General features: G+C 30.4%; 1 protein-coding gene and 1 pseudogene across 1 annotated transcript; both read right to left on the bottom strand.

The window, feature by feature from the left end:
* Window positions 1–3186: 3186 nt before the first annotated feature.
* LOC114378166 lies at window positions 3187–6142 on the bottom strand (annotated as a pseudogene).
* Window positions 6143–7319: 1177 nt separating this feature from the next.
* LOC114379723 (GABA transporter 1-like) lies at window positions 7320–12576 on the bottom strand. Its single transcript, XM_028338415.1, has 7 exons — window positions 12458–12576; window positions 11854–12084; window positions 9994–10091; window positions 9134–9320; window positions 8896–9026; window positions 8525–8761; window positions 7320–7878 (listed from the first exon to the last, which is right to left on the bottom strand). Exons 1-7 carry the CDS (start codon window positions 12567–12569, stop codon window positions 7498–7500), a joined length of 1377 nt encoding a protein of 458 aa, XP_028194216.1. The 5' UTR covers window positions 12570–12576; the 3' UTR covers window positions 7320–7497.
* Between the last annotated feature and the right edge of the window lie 9223 nt (window positions 12577–21799).

Genomic DNA, 21799 nt, shown 5'->3' on the forward strand with positions numbered 1-21799 from the left:
ATTGATATTTATATTATGTATTTTTAAATTTTTATTTTGTAATTAAGCTTTTAGATTCTTAATTAGAATAATATATTCATTTAATAATTTTTGGATTATTTATTATTATTTTTAAATATATTGACATTATTGATTTTTCTTAAAATCTTTTGTATTTTAAATATGTTATCTCTTTTAATAAATACTTAAATTGATTTAATAAATATTACTTGTAATAAAATATTTATAAATCATTTAAAAATTAATATTTATTAATTACAATATGATGACATTTATAAAATTTAAAACTTAATATATATATATATATATATATATATATTAATATTTTTATGTATTTTAATCATTAAAATTTTTGGTGTTTAAATTAATTTTTAATTTTTATTAATGTATTCTTTCATTGAGTGAGACAATTGATATCAAATAAATTTATTTGTCTCCTACTAGAAAACTTTTAACTTAGAAATTTAAAACTAATCCAAATGAAAATTATCAAACAATTTTTACTTTATATTTTTTATTTATTTTAAGTGCATATATATATATATATATAAAGTAAACTTCAAATTGAAATTTTAATTTCATAATATTTATTTATTTGATTCAATTATGTAATTTCTACTTCAATATTTTTGAGTTATCAAATCAAAATTTTAATTTCAAATTAGTTATTGGCATGATTTAGTATGATTTAACTTTAGCAGAGGATTATTTGTTTTTAAAATTTAATCTTTTATATTTTTTATAGAAGATAATTATGATTCAATGTCTTTTGATTTATTATTATTATTATTATTATCTTTTATATATTTTTGTTAGATAAAAATAAAAAAATTAATAAAATAAGAGATAATATAACTATTAAAAAATACCATTCTTTCTCACTTCTCTATCGACATTATTCTACTGTTTCCACTTCTTTGAGCAATAATAATAATGTATGATGTGACGAAGTTAGTCAATTCAAATCTTTAATAATATCATATGATTAAATTGATATCTTTAAAATCCTTAAAAAATATTATATTAAAATAGTTAACAACTATATCTATCTAATAAAACTTAAACTATTTCAACAAACAACAACAAATTTGCCTTAAAAAAATATTTCAATAAATTTTAATTTTGAAGATAAATGCATATAAAAATTACTTCATATTAACATTATATCAACAATAAATAAAATAAATAATTTTTTAGAAGAAATAAAACAAACAGTTAATTGAATAATTATATTGCATCATATATTTATATTTATTATTTTTATATTTTTTTTGAATTTATGATTTTCATGTGGGAAAAATAGACTTGAAAATGAAAAATACCCAATTAATTTAATAATTACATTGCATTATATAATAAACAGTTTTTAAGAAGAAATAAAATAAACAGTTAATTTAATAATTATCTTGTATTATATATTCATATTTATTATTTTTAGATTTTTTTTGAATTTATGATTTTAAAAATAGACTTGAAAATGAAAAATAAATATTTAATCATGTTTTTTTTTTCTTTCTCCCTTACTTCATATTGATTATATGAATGAAAAATTATATAAGTGTGAAATTACTCATACCATTATTATGATTTTTTCCCATAATCATTATTATGATTATGTGCTATAAAGCTGTATCCATATCTTTAATGATAATTTCAGAGTTAAATTAATTATTTTATATTTTTTACATTTCTCTTATTTAAATGTTAATAAATATGAAATATATAATTTATAACAAAATATTTGATAAGTTACTTTAATAAATTATAATATTTGATATATTTTATTTTATAACGACAAAATTATGAAAATTTTTTACCATCAAAATGCTTAATTTTTAAAAAACAAACATAATGCTTACTTGGTAAAGATCCAACCACTCAACAAACCAAAACACTGAAAGGTCCTCCCTAACTATAAACTAATAATAATTTATTTTTAAATATTTATGTATTTAAATTATCTTTTTATATTTAAATAAACACGTGCAATATGTTTAATAAATTTTAATTTAAATAAGAGTTTAATGTATGCACTTATAATGTTATCTACATATAATTATCTCTTAAAAGTTAAGAAATTTACAATCCATTATGAGTTATGATTAGATGTAAAACTTTTTACTGGATGTATGTATCATATCATTATCTTTTTTAAGAACAAGTCATGATAACTTTCAATAGACATCAATCAAACTTTTTACTTAATTTTAATGTAATTATATTTAATATAATACTAAATATTTTAAAAATAAGTTTATTTATTTATATTTTTTAAATAATACAAAAATATAGATAATATTAAGTACGAATAAAAAATTTAATTTAATATTGTGAAGTAGAACAAAAAAATATAAATGAGTAGAAGGCTAATTGCAGGAGAATCCATGTCTCACTTTTTGTTCTCATATGAATATGTCTATGGGTGAGATAAGAGATAGGTGGATGATGAAAGTAACTGGAAGATCGAGAACTGGTTTTACAAGACAAGACTATCATGTGTTGAACAGGAGTCAGTGATCATCTACTTCAGATAAACAAGGGCATTCTTGTAATCCTTCCAATCTCATCCCTTGTAATATTTAATTCCCCACGGATAAGTTTAGATTGCAGTGTAAAACTCTTGCATTAAAAAACAAAGTAAGTAATCAGTTCCGTTTATCCTTACTAACATGTTTATTGAAGATGGAAGGATATGATGAACGATGTTGAATATCTGGTGGTTTCATTTGGTTAAGTTGTTTAGTATTTACTCGTTTATCTTATCTTATTGGTTGAAAAAGTTGTGAGCAGACTTCATGCATTTTTTAGGATATAACTATACACCTTAAAAACAATTTGATTCATACATGGTAAATTTACTTGTTATCTTATTAGTTGAAATCGAAGCATACATGTGTACTCATAGGATGTTGTGAATACGGTTTTTTCTTATCATATAAGTTTGAAAAAGTTGTGAGGAGCAGACTTCATGCATCTTTTAGGATATAACTATACACCTTAAAAGCAATTTGATTCATACATGGTAAATTTACTTTTTCTTGGGAATACTATAGTCACTTGTTTAAACAAAAAATTACAAAAATTTTCCACAAAACATTACAATTGTAACTTACGTTTAATGTGAACTGTATATTTGTTTAATAATCTTCTAAACTTTATATAATTGACATTAGTTATGTTCACGACATAGTCCAATGTGATTATACATTCAACCAGTAAAATGAAGTCAAGTGGCATAAAGCCAAATGCTCCTATAAGCGAGTTTATGTCCCAAAAAAAGGTAGCATTGCTGCTATAGTAGTTGCAGTAATTATAGCTAATGACTGAGAAATCAATCTTGAAATTACATTGCGAGGAGAAAACTCTGAAATTTCTGGGTCTCTCGATGTTTTCTCTAGTACTACATCATTTGTAGGCTGCAAGTACACCTGCATCAAATGTTGCAATTCAATGGTTAACTAGGTCTTAGTTGAGTTGAGGAAGATAGAGCAGTTAGTAATCTTGGATTATAATTTAAAAACCACGGAATTTGCCCAATAGGAAGATAAGTAATCCCTTTTAACTTTAACTGAAATCATGGTTGATATCCAAAATTATGTACAAACACATCAAAAAGTTGATTTGTCAAACATGTTATTGTGTATTAACTTTAATTGAAATCATGGTTGTGTATTACATTCAGTGCACACTATAATCTAAGAATGCACCAAGTAGTTGCAATCAGGGTGTTATTTACCACACCAACAGCTGATAGTTGGGTTATTGTGAAAATGTTGGTCATATAAATAAACCATTTGGGAACAAAGGCTTCCCATTATCCACAAAGTTGCTTAAAATGAGTCCGGCAACTTGATTTCCAAAATGCCCAATAGCCAGAGATGGCAACGCTAAAGAAAGTGAATACAAGTACAGCATAAAAAACACATCTTGAACATCTTCCCTTTTACCGGAGGTGCTAATGTTGCCTGTAACCAAAGAAAGTGCAAGCATGTGTATTTTTCTTAAAAGTTAAAACAAATACTTTGATGGCGTGGGTAGTATTAAGAAGTTCTACGTACAAGAGGGAACTGATCTAGCTGTTTCAAACCTGAATTTCTGGAACTATTCCGTTACCATAAGTTGTGGCAATGATGGCAATGGCATTAAAGATTCCAAATAAGCGATTTTTTGTATCACCTTTTAAAGAATAATCCTTTTCTGGCCCTTTTGATGTGTTTCCTGATTAAGTAGATTTTCGAAAAGTTCATAGAAAGGTGTACTCAATTGCAAGCACAGGTGCTGATTAATTAACTGGATTATTTAGGAGGGATAAGGAAATACCAATATATATGGAAGCTGCAGTAGCACAGACACTATAGGCTAAGCATAGTACCAAAGACACCAAATTAATGTGTCTCAGGGAGTGGAAAGATGGGATTTGAGCCAAAATCAGCATGAAGTATCCAAATATCACTACAAACTCATAAAGCTTCATAGTTCCATTTGGGTTTGACAGCAGGTACATTGCCTGCAGTTGGTCCATTAGGAAAAGCTGTGAAGAATCGGTATATAGTCAATGCCTATGTATGTGTGCTCAGTACTCCTATTTATTTTTTCTTGTCTATTTTATGAACATCACATTACTCTTCATGTAAAAAAAAATATATACTCTCTTTTCTTTCCATCTAAAATCTTACTCTCAAACATATTCTTAAAATCGCATCATAAGATCCTCTACAGAAATAAAAGGTAGAAGTATGATATATAAAAAATATATAAAAAAAAGGTGTTCACTCCATGCTACGAGAGGAATGTGAATTAACTGCTTGTCTAAATTAGCAATGGTCATAGTGTCCTCAAGCTTTTCAAAACTTATTTTCAGAATAAAATTCATCACACACATTGGTTTGATACTTTTATTCAGAAATAATTATAAAGCAATATGAAGTGATTTTAAAAATCAAGAATAAAATTGAACATACCCTTAATTATTTTAAGAATGTAAATTCTAATTTAATATATAAAAAATAAAGAAATAAAAAATGTGTAGCGATCTTTACAGTTTACACACCTTCATGCATTGTCCTCCAAGAAGAGGACACAACACTTCAGCACTACAGCACACTGCAAATTGAATTGGCCCCACAAAATACCGACCCCATCGAGGACCTTCCAAGGTTAATAATATTGATACATTAGTTTTGAGCCCATGAATTGGTCCTAGAACTTACTAAGCTATAGTAGCAAAAATTTCAGATCAAGCAGTTAGTGAGGACCATGATGTTCGGATAGACTTCATCAGGATTTCAAATGCAATGGATTCTGACTGGTGCCTATGGTCCCAAACATGGAAAATGCTTATTATACATCACTTTCCCCTTTTACATTTCTCTCATCTTTGTAGGTAGGTAGTATAATGAAGGTATACGAATATTACTAACTCTGATTAGAAAATATAAGTTTTGTAAATGTATATGTATAAGAGTGTGTGTGACTGCATTACTTTTTTCAGCACCAAATAAAGTGACTTCACTTATGTTAGGTGCACACATGTCAATATTCATCTGCTCCTTTTGCGTCTTAAAACATCAAAGGACATTAGTACAACTTGTATGGTGGTAAGAAGGATTTAAAGGGGTGGAGACCAACTTTGTGTATTACCACTACTTCATTATAAATTTAATACATTTTTTCTTCTATAATACTTAAAAGAATCAAATCCTTCCTTTACCACCAAATCAATATTATTGCAGGGAAGGAGTGTAGTACCTAAAATGTCACGAGCCAAGTCTCCAAATCGTAGCTGGCGATTGCCCAAATGAGCATGGTGCTCAAGGACACCAAAGATAACAAATTGTATGAGTAGAAACTGACCAAAGCTCCAATGACCAAGCAAAATATTCCGGCTGACCATGCGAGGAAGTTGAAAGCATAAGGAAGACTTAGGAGTGGTGGAGCCACAATTGAAGTTGTCAAGGGATAACCACAGTGCATCCATGAACCTACAAAAAATCATAAATGACTTGCATGTAATAACGATTTTCAATGAAAATCTTGAATATGTTAGCCTTTTGTTCTAATCCAAAAGAATGAAAAGCTGGCTAGTAGTTCGCCGTGCTCACTACTAAAACAAAGTTATATGAAGCAATTAAACATGACTCTCTCTGTCCTGTATGTTATAGACTTTTTACACAAATTAAGAGAAGTTAGGAAATAGATGGAAAAGTATAATAATTTTATAGAATTAACATTGTCATCGTTAATTCTTTTATAATTTCTGGCTTTCTGCTGTCTATAGTTAATATCATTTAAGGTATGGAAAAAAAATAATTAGTATAACAAGTTAAAATGATATTTATTTTAGAACTTTTTTTTTTCTTTCTACACGACACTTATTACGAGACAAGAAGAAATAATTAATACACAATAACCCTCCAAGATGACATAAATACTAAAGAATTAAACAGAGGCAAAAGAGTACGAGTCAATTGTACCAAACGAAATTAATAGATAGTTAACTAACTTTGTGTTTTATGTGGTTACGTGTATGGAAAAAAGTAATGACTTTAGTAAAAAAGATAGTATTTACTTTTATAATCTTTATAAATTAGTCTCAAATTATTATTAGAAAGACATCTTTAATGTAAAAAATAAAAATAAAAATTAAGTTACTCGTCATTATATAAAGAGTGATTTTTAAGGTATTTTTATATCAAACCTTATATCATTCTATTATTATTGTTAAGACAGTTTAAACATAAAAAATATAATGTTTAAATATTTCTTTTAATTAAGATATGGAAAAAATGGTTGCAGATCATACATTTTGGGGAAAATATTCTAGGATTACTGCTAGTGTGTAAGACTAATTAAATATAAAGAACTACTTTTAATTTAAGATTTTCAAATTTTAGTGATAGAAAATGGTTTATGGGAATGGCTGGAGTATACTTATATGATTTTTCTTCTATAATTTCATCCACTCCAATACATTACAATCCACAAGCATTGAAGTTCAAATATACTAAATTAGGTTAAGTCCAAAAATTCTTTGACGAAAAGAAGTTCGGTAAGAAAGAACACTTCATTCTTTATTGTCGATCAATATTGCTAATTATTATCAATTTAATTAATTTCTAGAAAAGATAAGGACGAAATAATACTAGTGTTTAACCCCGAAGAGAATTGGAGGAAAAAATTGTTTCTGAAAACCAATATCTTAATCGAATTAAGAAATTATGATTTTGACTTTTATATATGTAAAATCAAAAGGTAAAAAATTGCATTGAGAACTCAATTCGAGAAATACAACATAATCATGATTAAAACTCGAAACAAAATTAAATGTCAACAACCACTGGGTTATAGCTTCCTCCATTATATTATTTTAATCCTGGCTCAACTTTTCATCTTTCAGGATTCTGATATTAAAGTTTGGCGATGACCATAGTCATTTAGAATTTTGCTACGTAGTATGGTACGAACTTAGATATAAAATGATGACATAGCCCAATGTGATTATACATTAGCGAATAATTGATAAGTTTTAGCATCAAGAACAATCTGCCTAACTGTTGAAATCGCTGCCATAGCTCCCAATGTTGAGAAAACAACAGCAATGGTTACATTCAACCAGAAAATGGAGCTTCTCTTGGATGGCTTAAATGTCAGATTGAAGAAAATCACTGGCAAAATGAAGTCAAGTGGCATATAACAAAATGCTCCTATTAGCGAGTTCATGTCCCCAAAAAAGGGAAGCATTGCAGCTATAGTAGTTGCAGTAATTACAGCAAACGACCGAGAAATCAATCTTGGAATTACATTGCGAGGAGAAAACTCTGGGCTTTCTGGGTCTCCAAATATTTGCTCTAGTATTACATTTGTAGGCTGCAAGTATTCCTGCACAAAATGTTAAAATTCAATGGTGAACTAGATCATACTATTTGAGATGATGAAGATTGAGCAATTAGTGCTTTTGGATTATAGGAATTTGCCCAATAGAAAAGTAGTTTTTTTTTGTGAAGGTTTTACTCAAATCATGGTACAAAATTATGTTCAAACACAACATAAAGATGATTAATTTGTCAAATGAGAAAAATGACTATGTATAAATTTACACTATTATTTAATTATCAATCATTATTTATAATAAATTTATTAATTTTTATAAAATTATCTTAAAATTACACAATTATGATTTATAATTAAATGTTAATATAAAATTATTTTAGCATCAGTACATTATCATTAAAATCATATTATGGAGCATTAAATTTAATCTACATCCTCTAAACTAATGTATGGTGTGCGCAAATTATGATCTTGCACTTAATGTTGTAGATTGTAGTGGGAATCAGGGTGTTACTTGCCACACCTTTAGCTAATAATTGGGCTATCGTGCAAATGTTGGGCAAATAAATAAGCCACTTGGGAGCCTAAGGCTTGTTGTTATTATCTATGAAGTTGTTATTATTTAAATTAATGTATGGTGTGACATGCACTTATTAATGTTGTAGACTGTAGTGGGAATCAAGGTGTTACTTACCACACCATTAGCTAATAATTGGGCTATTGTGCAAATGTTGGGCAAATAAATAAACCACTTGGGAGCCGAAGGCTTATTGTTAGTATCTATGAAGTTGCTAAAAATGAGGCCCGAAGCTTGATTTCCAAATGCCCAGTAGCCAGAGATAGCTACGCTAAAGAAACTCAAAGCAACAATAACATAACAAACACATAGTCCTTTGAGCATCTTCCCTTTTACCGGGGGTGCTAACGTTGCCTGTAGCAAAAGAAAGTGCAATCATGTGTATTTTTCTGATTAGAAGTTGAAACAAATACTTTGATGGCGTGGGTACGTAGTATTAATAAGTACTATATATTAGAGGGAACAAATTTTGATTGTTTCTAATTAACCTGAATTTCTGGAACTATTCCGCTACCATAAGTGTTGGCAATGATGGGAATGGCATTAAAGATTCCAAATAAGCGATTTGTTGTGTCACCTATTAAAGAGTAATCCTTTTCTGGCCCATTTGATGATTTTCCTGATTGAGTAGACATTGGGAAAATTCAGAAGAAGAAAAAAATGCACTCAATTGCAAGCATAGGTGCTAATCAGTTAACTGGATTATTAATGAGGGAAAGAAAATACCAATATATATTGAAGCTGCAGTAGCACAGGCACTGTAGGATAAGCACATGACCAAAGACACTAGATTAATATGTCTCAATGAGTGGAAAGATGGCATTTGAGCCAAAATCAGCATGAAGCATCCAAATATCACTACAAACTCATAAAGCTTCATAGTTCCATTTGGATTTAATAGCAGGTAAATAGCCTGCAGTGGATGCCATTAGATAAAGCTCTTAACATCAATATATGGTCAATGTCTATGTACTCATGTGTGCGTGCATTGAACATGCTTTGTTCTTTTCTTTTTCTTTTTCTTTTTGGAGAATTTGAAGATAAAGAAAAAAGGAGGATAAATTTTTCATTTCTGATAAATATTCTCTAACTTGATAATTTTTAAAATGTGTAAAATAAAATAATACATTAATATAAATTTAATATCCTAATTTGTTGTCCATTTTATAAACATTATATAACATTTTTTTGAAAAAAAGTTTGTACTCTCTTTTATATCCATTTAAAATCTTAACATCAAACATATGCTTAAAATCACATATTTAAACTTAACAATCCCCTGATGTATAGATTATATATCCAAGAAATTAAGAGCTATTCGACTCATAGTCATACTACATGAGAAATGTGAATTATTTAACTAAATGTTTAAATTAGCAATGCTCCTAGTTTCGTCGATTTTTTTTTCAGAATTAAATTATCATACATATTTGTTTGGTAATTTTATTCTAAAATAATTCTAAAAATATATGGAACAATTTTTAATTAAAAGCAAGAATAAGATCAAAATACTATTTTCAATATAATACACTATTTTAATATATAAAAAATAAAGGGATAAAATATGTATAGTGTTCTTTACTCACCTTCATGCATTGTCCACCGAGAAGAGCACAGAGCACTTGATTATTATAGCACAGTGCAAATTGAATTGGCCCCACCAAAAACCGAGCCCAACGTGGACCTTCCAAGGTTAATAATAGATTAAATTAATCTATTGGTCTTTTAATTAATTTTTTAAGTTTGATTTGATTCTTTAATTTTTTAATTTAATTTGATTATTTAATTTTTAAAATTAATTTAATTTAATTTTATTGTTTAAATTCGACCAATAATATTAAAAAATTGTATTTTGTAAATGCTTAAAATTATTTAATCATAAAATATGTATTAAGATGGTAGGATCAAATTTAGACGACAATACCAATTAAATTAATTTAAAGGATGAGACTAAATTAAATAGATTTTAAAAATTAGAGAATTAAATTGAAAAAAAATTAAATGAATAAATCAAATCAATTTTAAAAATCAGAAAAACAAATTAAACCTAAAAAAACAAAAAACTAAATCAAACATAAAAAAATAAATTAAATGATCAATAAACTAATTTAACCTTAATAATTTTATACATCAGTTCTGAGCCCATTAATTAGTCAACATGAATTGGTTATTTGGTCCTAGAACTGACTAAACTATAGTAACAAAAATTTCAGATCAATAAGCTAGTGAGATGAGGAGTGAGGACTGTGATGTTTGTATAGAACTCATCTGAGATTTCAAATACTATGGATTCTAACAGTCTATCGAGTGGTTTAGTAGTGACCGATGCTTGTGGTGCCAAACATGGAAAATTCTTATTATACGACACTTGTCCCTTTAGCATTTGTTTCATGGGTAACATAATTAAGGTATAAATATAACTAACAATGAGCCTGTGATTAGAAAATAAATAATACTATAATGTATATCTAAGAGTTTGTGCGACTGTATTACTTTTTTCAGCAACAAATTAAATGACTTCGCTTTTATTGGGTGCATATAAGTCAATATTCAGCTGCTTCTTTCAACTGTACAGAATTCGAGAGTTTTGCTGATTATAACATCACAGGACATTAGTAGTACAAATTATTAGGCCTAAGAAGTATATTTAAAGGGGAGACCAACTTCATTCATTTTTCTTTATCTCTCACTTTCATATCAAGTGGACCAAATAACTGCAAATGATGTAATTGCTGCTTTTCGAGTGCATCAATAATATTCAGCATTTAACCTCAAAAAAAAAAAAATCCCTCTCGATCTCTCTCTCTGGCTCTTTGCTATCTTCCTCATAACATCTAATTAACATTCTTCATTTTAATGTAGATGGATTTTTTCCTACTCCAATATATGTGGCAAAAAGAGAAGGATTTCAATGTATGGAGTAGGGGAATGGTTAACAGTTAACGGTCAACGGTCAACGGTCAACGTTTCTCCTCAAACAATGATTAATAGTCTACTTTTGTTTGGCTTTGCTTCCAACCGACTCCCCATTCTCGCTTTACCATACAAGTTGCTAATTTTTCTTTTAAGAGTTACAAGTTTTCAACTTTAAATCTTGAATTTATATTTTTATTTGAATGTTATAAAAAACTACTAAAATATGTATTTTTATCAAATAATTGAATTTTTTTAGGTAAATAAAAAAAGTATAAATTATAGCATCTTGATAATGTACTCCAACTATAAAAATACCAGAGTATATTTGTTAACACATACTTATTTTTTAGTTAAAGTATATTAACAAATAATATTATGATTGTATCTCAAGATAATTTTTAGTTATAACTTATTGTCTAATTAAAAAATAACTGAGTATATATATACAACAAATCTTATATATTAGCATTACATATAGTTAAATCCTTTCATAACTACCGTGTTAATGATACAGGGAAGAAGTGTAGTACCTAAAATGTCACGAGCCATGTCTCTATATAGCAGCTGGCGATTACCCAATTGAGCATGCTGCTCAAGGACCAGACATATCAAACTGAATGAATAGAAACTGACCAGAGCTCCAATGACCAAACAAAGTATTCCTGCCTTCCATCCGAGGAAGGTTAAAGCATAAGGAAGACTTAGTAGTGATGGAGACACAATTGAAGTTATCAAGTGGTAACCACAGTGAATCCATGAACCTACAAAAAACAAATCATAAATGAATCGCATGTAATAACCATTTTTAATTCAAATGTCGAATATGATACCCTTTTGTTTTTATCCAGGAAAATGAAACGGTAGTTGCTCGATCGGTCCTTGTGTGCTCCAATTGATAAAATAAGGAAGTGAGAACAATGAAAGGATTTGATCTGGAATGACTTATGATGCAATCACAAACCATGTCGTGACTCTTGAAATAGTTACTGACATGAAAAGAAGGTTTATCTATTACAGTATATTCGTAACATTTATCCTAGTACTGGTTGCAAGATGACATAATAAATACGAAACAACTAATTAACTGAGGAAAGAGAGTTAAGAATGGAATAAAACTATGTAAATAATTACTACCTTTTGATTTGAGGACAAAGAGAGTGCCTGCATCTCTTCGATGATGTTGTTGAGAAGCAATTCGGTTCTCTGCTTCGTGTACTGTTGTTGAGGTTGGAAGCAGCGTACTCATTTCTCTATACGCGGGAATGTGTACGTGAGTGCAAGAGGGCACATACAAATGAACAGAGAATAACAGAACTGTTGAATGGTAATATATATATATAAAATGAAGAGTGGTACTTTTGTTCTGAATACATTATTAATTTACGTATCATTTTTTTTTTGCCCATTCTTTTCTTCTTCTTATTACATATATTATATATTATACATAATATTTTCTGTTTTTATCTTTCTAAGTATGAGTGTGTATAACCTAAAGCGAAAGTATATCCACCAATATTTATTGACCAAAAATGCGATGCTGGTTGTTCCTAAGGGCGAAAAGCTTGTTATCTATAATATATAATTTATATACATAACAATTGTAACAGCGATACCCACTTTTATTCTTCATATTTTTTAAACTATTTTGCCTCTTAATTAATATTATAAACTATACCACAATTATATTTTAACTGCATATAAAAAAATCCCCCGCTAATAACATAAAATTCAATTTCAAAATAATTATGCACTGTCATTTCTTATTCAATCTCCATCATGTCTCTCTTATTTTATTTTTTAAGAAAATATAATCTCTTTTCTCCTAGTAATAATAAGTAATGAGAAGGGGAGACTTAAATTAAAATGAAAATCATAATTTCAGTAACTATTTTATTAACCTAGATGTTGTTTTCATTAATTGTAGGTATCTGACTTTATTGTGAGAATTAAAGATTGTACATGCTTGTAATAAGTTATTTGTAGCTTCATTAAATTAAACAAGAATTGTTGATATTTAATTTGGGTGATCATGACGTTAATGTGAATTAATTATTCATTAATGTGATTGGAGTAATCTTTGTGAGAAAGCATAACTAATCAATCATTTTAGTAAAATCTTTTTTTCTAATCATGTATTTCTATTTATAATACTTAAATCTGAAATTTTATTTAAAAAAATTAATTTCATTCGGACCAATAACCTGTCAATTGTTGATATATTGAACCTAAAAAAATCTGAGTTTTATATTTAAAGGTACAATGCACTTACTGTATGATGAAGAACTCTGTCTTTTAAGATAATAACAAAATTAAGATAATATAATTAGTTTATCATTTTGGTAGTACAGATTTCTTAATTGGAATATATATATATATATATATATATATATATATAAAAGGATAAAACATTGAGAAAAAAAATCATATTTTTGTCGTACATATTTTTTTTTTTGGATTATCATGTTATAAATACAAAACATTCATCAACATTGTTAAAATATATTTTTATCATACATGTTTTAAAAGGTAAAACTTTTCTCTTTTAATCACATCTGAAGGATTTGAACTCGATATTTTGTTTTAAAAATTTGAAAATAATTATACTCAGACATGTTTGTTGTCACACATATTTTAAATGTAAACTTATGGGTTTTTTTTACAAGTGTGCTTATTAAAGTGATATTGAAAATTCAAATTTGATGTCTAGATTTTCTATAATTGTTTTATATTAGTCTTAATTTTTTATACTCTATTTTCATATGAATTTTTTTTTAAAAAGGCCGAGTTCAAATTTGATGTCTAGATAAAATTATTACGATAAAAAGTAAAAACCTTCACCACGTTATGAATGTTTTAACTTAAATAAGACTACTTTTCATAAAGACATACATGTGATATAGAAAAAAAAAATCAATATACTCATAAAATTACAATTTTACAATACAAAGAGAATAGAGATAATACCTAATATCTGATATATTTTCCTCAGTTTCAAGACTTAAAAATCACACTATTTTTTCTCTCACTTTGAAAGGCTTTCACCTTTCCCTCTCGTTCACTTCTGCACAAAATCTTTGTTTTCACTTCTAGTTTTGGATGATGTTCTTCACCTCAAAGGTTCTATTTATAAAAGAAAAAAAAGTAAAATTAAACATGGCAATTATTTTTCAAATTCAGCATACGTTACCGCAAGCTATGCCTCTAGTTTATAGGTTGAAAAACTTTCAACTAATGCTTTAAATTTGGTTGGACATTCAAGCAATGCAATAAATTATCAACTGATCGTGACTGGACTCCAACACTAAGTAGTGTTGTAATGGGAATCCGGGTGTTAATTGTTACTCTAACTTAAATCACAACATAACATCTTACAATGTGTAATGTGAGAGGTCTAACTCAACCTCAAAAACTAGTTCAAGGGGTGAGGGTTACTCCTCATTTATATATTTTAATTTGACTTTAATGTTGTCGAAGTGTTGGGAGAGACTTCCTATTGAGGGAGAATTTGTTTACTTTCAAATTGATTGAAGAATATTTCTTTTTTGGCTAGAGGGGGAGAATTATAGAATTTCAAGCCAAAAGATAAGGTGCATGTATATTGAGAATTCGATTTTTACCTTTAGGTGACTTAAATGTGAAGTGAGAGATTACATTTTACTAGATGAAGATTATTTGAATGGATGCATTGGAAGTTGTTTTTGTTTCAACTTCCAAGAGAACTTATTTATTATAGTTGGTGACAATCTTCACTATAAATAGAGAAGAGAATTAATAGAGAAGATATACATGAAGAGAGATTGTGAAACAAAGTCAATTTGTTAAGAGAAAAATGTATTTGTGTAAGAATGTTATCATTTCTTGTAACCACCAAATGGGGTACTCGAGTTTGTAGAGTGATACACTATTTGAGGTGAATTATAATTTTGTAATCATTTTTGTGATAGGAAAATATTTTTTAGATTGTTCCATGAACGCAAACAAAATGTATCGAATCACGTTAAATTTTCGTATTTATTATTTTTTTATGATATAATTTTTTTATATATTCTCACTATCCTTTATGAGTGTAGGTAATTTTATTTATGGGAACATCAATTCGCGACGAAGGGTGCTAATGTTGCCTGCAGCTAAAGAAAGTGCAAGCATGCAAGATGAGTCTTTTTCTTTGTTGAAATGATCACTTTGATGGCGTGTAAGAAGTTCTACCTTCTTTATATCACAAAGACATAGACACGTATTGTTTCCTCCCATTTTATATATTCATGCATCTACGTTTGATATTGGCTTTGTCAAAAGTCTGTACGGTTGATTGGCCTCAAAGAATCAATATTGCTCGAGTTATTTTAGTACCACATGTATGAAAAGGAGCAGTTAAGAACTGAATATGACTTTAATTTGATGGATATAGATTAAACTAAGCTTAGAACTTATTTATTGATTTCTTTTATAAAAAAACTAACATCCTTTTTTTCTTCTCAGTGGCTGGTTAATAAAGACAGTTACAGTACGGGAAGCATCACTTGACTAATGTGGAAATTGTATACAACATTATTTCTTGGTTTAACTCTCAACGACTCTGTTTTAATATAAATTTTACGTTTTAGTCTCTATATTTAAAATTTTCTTATTTAAAATTTTACATTATTTCCATGATTGTAAGGACTAAAATAGATTAAACAGTGGACATAGATGAACTAAAACGATTTAAAAAGTATATATGTAATTAAATTTTGTTTCTTTCATTATTGCAGCTGTTACCATTATTGCCTTGATCTGTTAATGCAAAAAGTAATTAAAAATTTAAACGAACTCAAAATGGCAGAGTTGAATTAGGAAGTTACCTGTGTTTCTGATAAGGGTTGTTCTGAGATGGAGAAGCTTTCCCTTAAAATTCGCCTAGACAGCAGTATGTCGAATTTTAATTTTCGTTATAGTGTATATCCTTTTTCTTTTAATAACGCGTGATGTGTTGGATTACAAGTGTGAGGTGATTATATCGGACAAAAATAAAAAAGTTAAATACCATATAAATAAAAAAAGGATCATAAACCTGAGTCTTAAGATTTTGAGTTAAGTGTGATATCAAATTCTTTTATGTGTTTCTTTAGGATTATTTATTTTCCCGTTTTCATCACTCGCGCCCTATGATTTGTCAAAAATATCATGCACCGCCCTGCATTCATGAACTTACCAAAAATTAAAATTGAATCACATGTAATTACCATTTTTAATTAAAATGATACCTTTTAATTGTTCTAATCGAGGAAAATGAAAAGCTAGCTAGTTTAGTAAAGCATGGATTATCGATAGTTTAGCTAGCTGATAGTTTAGCCAAGCATGGATTAATTATCAATAGATATTGGTACTGTCTTTTTTTATTTGGCACCTTCTTTTATTTCTCTGGGGTTATTGGCAGATGCCAGTGGTGTAGGTGTTTCTAGCTAGTTTGTTTTGTTGGGCTTTGCCCCTTGTTTCAGAAAAAAAAAAAAAGTTGGCTCGTTGTTTGCTCCGGATGTGCTCAAACAATTATCTAAAAGCAAGAAACTGAGAACAATGAAAGGATTTGGACCTAAAATGATCCATGCATGATGAAATCAGTGTGTTTTTATGTAACATGTGGGAAGCAGGAAAAGAAAGGACACGTGGCTGATGATGTGCATGTGGGGGTCAGAAAAAGCACATCTGTTAGGAGGGAGAATATAAGGTTGCGGGAATACTCATTCTAGGTGATGTTGAAGGTGAACTCTCTTCCTGTTACTTCTCTGATTCTTTTGCTAATTCTTTCTTCTCTACACCTTCTCTGAACCTCTCTTCTCTCCTCAATCTTAGGTGCTATTCTGAACCAGAGATGTTTAGTTGCAGAATGCGGACTCTGAATTGTTGATTTTCCCTTTTTCCTTTTGCGGAAACACTATAGCTATTTTCGATTTTTTGTGGGGAACATCGTTCCTAGTTGTTATAACACTAGTTTCTGCTATCAATACCAATTATACGTTTCATTGGTGCTTTCATTGACATCATGGCCGAGCATCATGAACGTACCAGGCTTCAACAACTTCAGTCCCAAGTTTCCGCCCTTACATCTTGGATGGAAGAACAACGTTCTCGTGATCAGAGTTTACAGGATCGTTTTAATCAATTTCAAACTGATAATCAAGCTCGTATGGATTTGATGCAGAGAGCAATTGATCTGCTGATTCAGAACCAAACAACGGCCAATGGTGGTTCGAACTCAAAAGGTCGTAATTCCAGCACTCCAGTCTTGTCACCCTCGCCAATTTCAATAAATTCCGGTGTTAAGGAGATTTCATTAGGTTTTCCACATTTTGATGGCCAAACTCCAGTCATGGAATGGATTTTCAAGGCAGAGAAATTCTTCAACTATCATAATACTCCAGATCAGGATCGTGTTGATATAGCTTCAATTCATTTTGAGAAAGATGTAATTCCGTGGTTTCAAATGCTGCAGAGAATGGAGACGGTGAATACTTGGACTGAGCTTCGACGTGCGTTGGAATCTCAGTTTGGTCCTTCACTTTTTGATTGTCCTATGGCAGAGTTATTCAAACTTCAACAACAGGGTACAATTGCTGATTATTATTTGAAATTTATGTCATTAGCTCATAGATCTGATGGTTTGACTCCTGAGGCCTTACTTAATTGTTTCATTAGTGGATTGAACAAGGACATACGTAGAGATGTGGTTGCCCAGGCTCCTAATGATTTGTTACGTGTTGTTGCTTTGGCTAAGTTGTATGAGGAAAAATATGTTACAGTGCCTATTACTCGTCCTATTCCATTTTCACCTAGATACTCAAACTTGTCTTCTTCTAATACTCATAATAATGTCCAAAAAAATCCAGTAAAAAATAATTTACCCCCATTGCTGCCTACTCCAAATGTACCTCCTATTCGAAATACTTCAGTCAAAAGAATAACTCCTGCTGAGATGCAATTGAGAAGAGAGAAAGGCCTATGTTATTTCTGTGATGAGAAGTTTTCATTCAACCATAAGTGTCCTAATAGACAATTTTTGTTGTTACAATCTGAGAATGATGATGCTGAGCTTGAATTTCATGATAGTAAAGACAAATTTGATAGTGTGGCTGATAATGCGGAGGTGATTCTTGAGGATCATCACTTGTCATTGAATGCTTTAAAAGGTGGTATGGGTGTAGGTACAATTCGATTTATGGCTTATATAGACAAGCTTCCAGTTAAGGTTTTGGTGGATGGGGGCAGTTCAGACAATTTCTTACAGCCAAGAGTGGCTAAATTTCTCAAATTACCTGTGGAACCAGCACCTTTTTTTAAGGTTATGGTGGGAAATGGGAATTATATGGAAGCTGAAGGAATGATTAGCAAGTTAACTATCAAAGCTCAAAATGCCAGGTTTCAATTGCCTGTGTTTTTATTACCCGTATCAGGTGCTGATCTTATCTTAGGAGCTAGTTGGCTGAAAACTATTGGTCCTCACATAGCTGATTATGACAAGTTACAATTGAAATTTATGTATGATGGAAAATTTACAACCTTACAAGGAGAGAATGATATAATTCCAGGACAGGCTCATTTACATCATATCAGAAGGATGTTGAAGACAGATGCTATGGCTGAGATTTTTACCATGCAATTAATTGAGCCCAATTCTGTACAATTTCCCTTATTGGAGTTGCCCTCTGATATGGAACCTGAATTGGCTTTACTTCTACATTCTTATAGTGCTGTGTTTGAAACTCCTACGTCATTACCTCCTACACGAGCTCATGATCATCCCATTCCTTTAGTGGATGGGTATCAACCTATTAAAGTCAAACCTTATAGGTATCCTCACAACCAAAAGGAGGAAATAGAGAAATTGGTGAATGGTATGCTTGAAAAAGGAATTATTCAGCCAAGTAAAAGTCCTTTTTCATCTCCAATTATTTTGGTAAAAAAAAAGATGGATCTTGGAGAGTATGCACAGATTATAGAGCACTTAATGCCATAACTATCAAGGACACCTTTCCAATTCCAACTGTTGATGAATTAATTGATGAACTTTATGGGGCAGTATTCTTTTCTAAACTGGATTTAAGATCTGGTTATCATCAGATTCTTCTTAATTCTGAAGATAGACACAAGACAGCTTTTAGAACACATCATGGACACTATGAATGGCTAGTTATGCCATTTGGTTTGACCAATGCCCCAGCCACTTTTCAGAGTTTGATGAATGGCATTTTCAAAGGTGCTTTAAGAAGATTTGTTTTGGTATTCTTTGATGATATTCTTATATTCAGTCCTTCATGGAAGGATCATTTGTCTCATTTGGAAATTGTGTTGAGCATTTTGAAGCAACATCAGTTGTTTGCTAGATTCTCTAAATGTGCTTTTGGAGTTAGAGAGATTGATTATTTAGGACACACTTTATCAGGAGCTGGTGTAGCAATGGAGACAACAAAATTACAAGCTGTTTTGGATTGGCCATTACCTAATTCTCTTAAGCAATTAAGAGGATTTCTGGGCTTGACAGGATATTATAGAAGATTTGTGAAAGGTTATGCTACAATAGCAGCACCATTAACTGATCTTTTAAAGAAGGACTCGTTTAAGTGGTCTGCAAGTGCCACTACTGCCCTTAATAAGTTGAAGGAAGTCATGACTTCAGCTCCAGTCTTAGCCATTCCTAACTTCAAGGAACCTTTTGTACTAGAGACTGATGCTTCTGGTACTGGAATTGGGGCTGTATTAAGTCAGAATGAACATCCAATAGCTTATTTTTCCAAAAAGCTATCATCCAGAATGCAAAAACAATCTGCTTACATTAGAGAGTTTCATGCCATTACAGAAGCTTTGGCTAAGTTCAGACACTACCTATTGGGCCATAAATTCATTATCCGTACTGATCAGAAAAGCTTGCAGGAATTATTAGAGCAAAGGTTGCAAACTCCGGAGCAACAGCAGTGGCTACCCAAATTTTTGGGATATGATTTTGTTATTCAGTACAAGCCGGGTAGGGAGAATATTCCTGCGGATGCACTGTCCAGAAGTTTTTCTATGGCGTGGTCTGAAGCAGTAGGAGTGTGGATGACTCAAGTAGCAACATTAATGAAGGAGGATGATATTCTGGCTGCACTTTATAAACAATGTATAGAGGGAACTATGTCAGGAACTAAATATATAGTGAATAATGGATTGTTGTTTTGGAAAGGCAGGATGATGATTCCTTCGAATGAGACATTGAAGCAGAAAATTATGCATGAGTTTCATGCTTCTAAGATTGGAGGTCATGAAGGAGTCACCAAATCAGTTTCCAGAATTTGTAAACAATTTTATTGGCCCAAAATGCAGCAAGATATAAGGGATTTTGTGAAAAAGTGTAGCATTTGCCAACAAGCCAAGGTAGAACAAGCGCTGCCAGCTGGCTTATTACAACCACTTCCAATTCCTCAAAGAATTTGGGAGGACATTGCTATGGACTTTATTACACATTTGCCATCATCGCATGGTTACTCTACTATCCTTGTTGTTGTTGATAGACTATCTAAATTTGCTCATTTTATACCATTAAAAGCTGAATTCACCAGCAAATCTGTGACGAATGCCTTTATTGTTAATATAGTAAAGATACATGGCTTTCCTAAGACCATTGTTTCAGATCGAGATCGTGTTTTTATCAGTGCCTTCTGGCAACAGTTATTCAAAGCGCAGGGCACTACATTGGCTATGAGTTCTGCTTATCATCCTCAGTCGGATGGCCAAACAGAGGTGTTGAACAAGACACTAGAGATGTACTTGAGATGTTTTGTGTTTGATCATCCTAAAGCCTGGTTTGAGATGCTTCCGTGGGCTCAATTTTGGTACACCACTTCCTTTCATCACAGCATTGGTATGTCTCCCTTTAAGGCTGTTTTTGGTAGGGATCCACCATCTGTTATTCCTTATGAATGTAATTCAAAAGATCCAGTTTCTGTGCAAGATTCTTTGATTACTCGAGATGCTGTGTTACAACAATTGAAATCTAATCTTTTAAGAGCCCAGAATTATATGAAGCAGAATGCAGATAAAAAAAGAAGGGATTGTCAATTAGAAATTGGAGATATGGCTTTGGTTAAATTACAGCCCTATAGACAACATTCGGTGGCATTGAGAAAAAATCAGAAATTGGGAATGAAGTATTTTGGTCCATTTGAAGTGGTGGATCGAATTGGCACAGTGGCATATAAGTTGAAATTGCCTGAAACAGCTCGTATACATCCTGTTTTTCACATTTCTGCATTGAAGAAGTTCGTTGGTAGCTCAAATCATCCTTATTTACCATTACCCTTAACAGTGGGTGAAAGTGGTCCAATGATTCAACCCATAGCAGTATTGGATTCAAGGGTGTTATTGAGAGGCTCTTCCCAAGTGGACCAAGTGTTGATTCAGTGGGAAATTGCTGGTCCTGAGGAAGCTACATGGGAGGATGTGACTTGGGTTAAGGCAAGTTATCCT

This window comes from Glycine soja, chromosome 12, assembly GCF_004193775.1.
Source record: "Glycine soja cultivar W05 chromosome 12, ASM419377v2, whole genome shotgun sequence".
Taxonomy (NCBI): domain Eukaryota; kingdom Viridiplantae; phylum Streptophyta; class Magnoliopsida; order Fabales; family Fabaceae; genus Glycine; species Glycine soja.